The 6,364-nt window shown below is 39.6% G+C and overlaps 1 protein-coding gene across 1 annotated transcript; it reads left to right on the forward strand.

Annotated features, from left to right (window-relative positions):
- Positions 1 to 244: 244 nt before the first annotated feature.
- LOC147637716 (protein neprosin-like) lies at positions 245 to 3,761 on the forward strand. The gene is made up of 9 exons (XM_086799017.1): positions 245 to 259; positions 353 to 496; positions 610 to 696; positions 934 to 1,179; positions 1,295 to 1,477; positions 1,891 to 2,009; positions 2,282 to 2,300; positions 2,421 to 2,570; positions 3,375 to 3,761. The coding sequence occupies exons 1-9, from the start codon at positions 245 to 247 to the stop codon at positions 3,759 to 3,761; spliced, it is 1,350 nt and encodes a 449-aa protein (XP_086655143.1).
- The last annotated feature ends 2,603 nt before the right edge of the window (positions 3,762 to 6,364 follow it).

Below are 6,364 nucleotides of genomic sequence, written 5' to 3' on the forward strand. Positions count from 1 at the left end.
TTGTAGCATTTATCAAAAAGGTGCCTACCCAGAGCTCTCAACCTAAACTTTTTCGACCGTAATCTGTAAACACCGTTATTTGCAGCTGCGAAATTTGGACACGGAGATTCATTTGGCGGCGTCCTTCCAAAAATGAGAATCGAGAAAAAGGAGATTAAAATAACATTCTTCTTGTCGGAATTCATGAAGTTGTCGTGGAATATATATATATATAGCGTTTGGAGATTTGTCTGCGATAGCATCAATGGCTCTTCAACATGTAATCGGTAACATACATGCCAGGGCCGGGGTGTCTATGGTAGTAGTGATGCTAGGCTTCTTGCAGCTTTTGTTGTTGTCTTGCACCGTGCAGGTGTTTGGCCGTGAAGTGATCTTACCAAAGCGAAGCGGCGTCCACAGCACCAAAACGCTGATGGGTAATTACTCCAAGCTGGAAATCAACAGAGCCCGTAGCCGCCTCCACAGACTTACTGAAGCAACAGTTAAAAGCATCCAGGTTATATCAACCCTTACATCGCTTGATTATGCCTCCACTAATTAGAGCACATTATTGTGTAGTAGACGCCATGCAGGTTACTGATTAAATCAAACAGTATTTTCATTTTGCAGAGTCCCGACGGGGACATCATCGATTGCGTTTTACGTGAGCAGCAGCCTGCATTCCATCATCCACTTCTGAAGAACCATACTATACAGGTAAAATCTCGCCTAACAATTCAACGCAGATAATTTAACTATAAATCATGGTACATTTGTGGCTTAAAAATTATTCTCAAACAACAACTTTTCCACTTATTTAAACGTATATTAAATGATAAATCAAGATCTATTTGCGGCTTAGAAATCAATCTCAAACAGTAGCTCTTTCACATCCCCTTCAAATAAATGATGCATAAGCTGATTTACGCAAGTAAAGCTGCAAATAATTTGCAGGAGTTCCCTAGCTCACTGCCCAATGGATATAAGGGTGGATCAAGGCCAGAAACAGCTAGCTATGGAGCACAGCTCTGGCATCAAAATGGTAGCTGGTGCCCCATGGGTACAGTTCCCATACGCAGGCTCTCTCTGCTGGACGTTCTTAATTGGAACACGGACGGGAAAAACAGGTCTAGCATCGATGCAACCACAAGGTTAATGAAGCAGAGAAGATTAAACGCCAACGACGGTTATCAACGCGAGGTGATTCAATTACAAGAGATATAGATCATGTATGATCAACAATTAGTTCGACGCAAAGTATAATCACATTAATTAATGGATGTTGTATTGACGATGATGATCTACGTTACTGCAGCATGCAACTGGTCAATACGTTGGGGAGCCCATCTATGGAACATCAGTCCGGTTCAATTTATGGAACCCTTCAGTAGACAACGTTAATGATGCTGCGCTCAGTGCGTTGACTGTAGCGCAGCTATGGCTTGGCGGTGGCCCAATCCAGGGTGCCGACTTGAACACAATCGAAACAGGCTGGCAGGTAACCTCTTGAAATACAATTTCCCATGTATTAATATTATACTTTGGGGAAAAAAAGACCTTCATCTCACAAGTGCATGTATCTTTTTAAAAAAAATTAAAATAATAGACATCTTGCTTGTAACACCACCTTTTTTTAAAATAGTTTCAAAAATTTTGCAACCTTTAATAGGGAGTTTTTTCAACGTTTCAAGCTCAAATTACAAGTTTGGTAAAAAGGTCCAATTCTAAAAATTCAAAAATTCAAAAAAAACGTTTTGTCTTAGGTCCAATTCCATCATAGCTTGTTGTTCTTTTTTTTAATGTGCTTAAACCTTGCTTAGATAAGGATTTTCATATAGAAAGACTTGCATGGGTTATATAATTGTATTTCATCTTGTCTTAATTCAAATCTTGCTTTGGTTGTTGGAGCAGGTGTGCCGCAAATTCTACTCAGATTCCAATACTCGCTTCTTCACATTCTGGACGGTGCGACTAGCTTTGCCATTTTTCCACTTAGCTAAGCTAGCTTTGCTAAATGCATTTGTGGGCAAGTATGTCACTTTTTTTTGTATAGTTAAAAGAAAAGATTGTGATCAAGTTACCTTAATGGAATGGTTTTGGCCTTCACTAGCTTTGTTCACTAGCTTTGATTTTTTATGGGCACTATACTTGTCTTTCAAAATTGATGGGTTTAGTGAAATTTTTTTGATATTTTAGTGTAATTTTTGATTGGCATTTTTAAAATTTGCAAGTATTTTATAGCTAAAATTGATGGGTTTGGTGAAATTTTTTTTTGGATATTTTCGTGTAATTTTCTTGAAAGGTATTTTCAAATTTCGCAAGTATTTTATAACCGAAATGTTTAAAAACGGAAGTGACCCACTCAAAAAGCATCTATGCTAGTACCTATTTTTTATTTCAGAGACTAATAAAGACATCATGTAATCTCCCTTAACATGCAGAGTGACAACTACGACAAAACGGGATGCGTTGATGTGACATGCCCGGGATTTGTTCAAGTAAGCCCCACCATAGTTGTGGGAGGAACGGTAGCCCCTATCTCCATCTACAAAGGAATTCAATACGACTTGGACCTGATTTATGTCTGGAAGGTATACTGGAGTGACATGGTTTTTTTAGAGGTTAATTATTACAAGGTTAATTATGTCTAAAAATTAGAGGAATTTTCAAAGTAGTGACATTCTGTGGCCTTCTTTTACAACCCTTATTTAAAACATATATTTATATTTATAAAATCGTGTAACAAAGCTAACAAGACCTTACATCTCAATTTACATAGTTTCTACACACTTCTATCCAAAAAGAACGAATAATTCCAGGTCCAAATGATGACCCAGCTATGTCTTAGCGTACACTAAGGCAAACAAAGTAGCACCCTTGGGGATCCCCTACATATTCATCCCCCTTTTACCCATACCTTGATGACAAATCCTTCCTGTGTAGTAGTAGTAGACAGTTTGGCAATAGCAAAACAGAAAAAGAACTTCCTGTTTAGTTTTCTTGTAGCATCGGAGTGTTTTTGCAACCCTATTTCCTAAGAAGCCTTGTCTAGAATTGTAGCATCGGAGTGTTTTGCAACCCTATTTCTCTAGAAATGTAGCATCGGAGTGCTTTGGAACCCTAATTTCTAACAGGCAGAAGGTTTGAATGGCTTTTTTTTGGGGGGGGGGGGGGGGGGGGGGGTGAGTGAGGGTAATTAGAAAGAAGATTACATACTAACATCCAACGAGAGTGCTTAAGAACACTAACGCGAATCAGAACTCAACTGAGCCTCGTGGACTAGCTAGTCGTTTGATTCTATCTGAGTTATTATTTTGCTTGCTAATTGCATTGGAAGCGTCGTCTTATGATTGCAACACGATGTACGTTTGTTTGCTGGTGTATGATGACGACAGGATGCACAGAGTGGAAATTGGTGGCTGCGCTATGGCCCAACTAACGTAGGCTATTGGCCGTCTAGCTTGTTCACGCATCTCAAGCAACACGGCGACATTCTAGAATGGGGTGGTCAAGTGGCAAATCGATTGCAGCCCAACGTCGGCCACCACACGAGAACCCAGATGGGCAGTGGTCATTTCTCCAGCGAAGGCTATAATGCATCCTGTTATGCCCATTCCCTGCAGATTGTTGATTCTTCAAACACCCTTCGTGATGTCTCCTTAGACATTCTCAACGCTTGGGCTTCAAATCCAAACTGCTACGATATCCAGAAAACCTCCTTCAGCAACTGGGGAACCACAATCTTCTTTGGCGGACCAGGACAAAATCCCAATTGCCCATAACCACTGCCTTATTGCAGCTTTCATCCTGTAATTATGAATAAACAATCGATCAATCATTGGCATCAACTTCCGGAGCTTCGAGAAACAATGTGTCTGGTGGCATGCTTTGGGGCGCTAAATGGCCCATTTATTTTATTGGCACTTCACTAATATGTGAGGAATTTTTCCTGTACCTATTACCAATTCCTGCACCTATTTTGGAACTTTTTCAAAACACAGTAGTTGATGTTTACAAAGTTTGTTTGTTAAAAAAAAAAATTAATTGTGGGTTAATAGTTCCAATGTCTTTGGGTATACATAAATGTTAATTAATCTCTCTTACACACACACTAATGTCTCTTACACACACTAATGTTAACTAATCTCTAAAAAGATGGCACACTTATCAATGTATGCATGAAATATAGATATACATAACAAATATCTTTGTCCTATCTCTTTGTTGGTCATAAAAACCCTCAAAATTTTATGATATAACAATAGTAATAAGCGCTCCTACAAACATTCATATTGATTAAACTATGAAGAAACCTAATTAGGTCAAGTTGCTCAATCGAAGACCAAAACTTAATGTTTTTTTATTTCTTTAGTTTGGGTAGTTAGTACAAATACAAATTAGGTGAGAGTAAGCTAATGCAATTTTACTATTGGTATGAGATATGCATCAACGTTTCCAAATCTCCAACAAAAAATTGAAGACATTAGGAATTTTTTGGACCCAAAGAGGGCCTCTTGGATTAACTTTTGATTAGAAATAGACCAATAGGAAGAGGACTGGGTGCACATTTTTAACTTCTTTGACCCTAGGGGGCCTAGGCTTTGGTTTGCTAATAGGGCCTAATTACTACTCTTGTCCCCCTACCTCTTGGTCCCCCCACCTAGAATCGCGCAGATGAAAAACCCTAAAAATTGAAAATTTTTAATTTTTTCCCAAAAGTGTGTTTTCCCTCTCAAACTTCTCCCCAACATACTCTAGGTTTGGAACGCTCATTTTGAACCTCTTTCTTCCTCTTCTAAGCTCTCCATTGGTGCAGAAACTCCATACCTCTCAAGCTCTCCCTCCTTGTCAAGCTCCCTCTCCCTCTTTCTTCCTTTTCTAAGCTCTCCATTGCTGCAAAAACTCCATCCCTCTCAAGCTCCCTCCCTCTCAATCTCCCCCCCTCTCTCTCTCTCAAGCTCCCTCCCTCTCCATTGCTGCAGAAACTCTATCCCTCTTTAGTCTACCCTAGGTTCAGGAAGCCTACTCTTAAACTCTAACCCTCTTTTAAGCTTTCCATTGTTGTACTGAAAACCCTAAACTTTCTCTCCTCTCCACTCTTCTGTTTGTAAAACATGCTTTTCTTTTCCCTTCTTCTCTTTTCTTATTACCACCATGGCCTCTTTCAGTAATGTGAGAAGACCTAGGGAGAAGGTGGAAGAGCTTGTGCTGCTGCATAACACAAGAGATGAGAATGGAGTTTGGGCTCCAACAAGATTCAGGATTGGGGCTTGGGTCTACATGCAGCCAAGCTCTAAGGGACCACATCAAGTGCATCAACTGGGGAATATGCTACATCATTGGAAGGGGCGGCTACAAGGCTTCAAGCATACTAAGAAGGAAGGACTGGTTGCCATAGTGTAACATGTGTATACCCTTGGAGACCTGTACATTCAAGGCCAACGACCAAGGTTTCCTTCAAATTGTTAGTGTAACATATTGGATTTTTTGTTTCAAATTTTCTTATGATTGTCCATTTTCTTATGTCTCTCAGCATATATTTTCTCCTCTAATTATGTTGAGGAACAACCACTACAAAGCCTCACTGGAGTTTTCTATGCTATGCATGCATCCATTGGAGAGGCAATGTTTGTATCACAAAGCCCAAGTGATCTTGTACAGAATAATATCTTTTTCTTTTCTCACTCATATTTTGTTGATAAAAAACCAGGTTTATTTGGCAAGCTAGAAGAGATCCCCAACCCCCCTCTTAAAAATCCCAAATGGCCCAAACCTGATGCTTGGACCATCTTATGCTTAAAGTTTAAGATGGTAAGTGATATCAAGACATCACTCAAGTTTTCAAAGGCATCTATGTCAGTAGGGCTAAATTGGTTTTGTCCTTTACATGTTTTTGTTACATGTTTTTGTGTACATGTTCAATTCCATGCCAATGCACCAAAAAAAAATAATGTATATTTGTAAGGAGGTACGGTTTGACCTCATTCAAGGATTACAAGGAGAGGGTTGGGAGGTTAATGAGGGATCACATCAAGGTGATGTGTACAAGTACAAAGTAGTGAATTCTAGAGTTTCTTGAAGGCACGCTCTATTTTGTATATGCGTCTGTACTACCAAGGATGGATGCAAAAGCACGGGACATGGATCCCACTTCAAGCCTCAGAAGAAGAAATTATGCCTATTGAGGTAGTTGTGATGATGCAAAATGGATGGATTGAGCAAGTGGCAGCAAGCAAGCATTGGAGCCTAGCAGACCTGCGTCAACACTTTAGCATCATGGGCTTTGACAATGTTGAAGAGTCAAGTTTCAAGTTGAGGAGAAGAAAGGTATATCTGATTCCACTACATGTCTAGAGTTAACCCTTACACTTTCTGGTTATTGTGC

Source organism: Cibotium barometz, chromosome 6 (assembly GCF_041138505.1).
Source record: "Cibotium barometz isolate CiBa-2024 chromosome 6, ASM4113850v1, whole genome shotgun sequence".
In the NCBI taxonomy this organism is placed as follows: domain Eukaryota; kingdom Viridiplantae; phylum Streptophyta; class Polypodiopsida; order Cyatheales; family Cibotiaceae; genus Cibotium; species Cibotium barometz.

Coding starts and splice junctions, on each gene's coding strand:
- LOC147637716 (XM_086799017.1), top strand. Junction 497..609: donor CAACAGTTAAAAGCATCCAG/GTTATATCAACC, acceptor TTCATTTTGCAG/AGTCCCGACGGGGACATCAT. Junction 1,478..1,890: donor CAATCGAAACAGGCTGGCAG/GTAACCTCTTGA, acceptor TTGTTGGAGCAG/GTGTGCCGCAAATTCTACTC.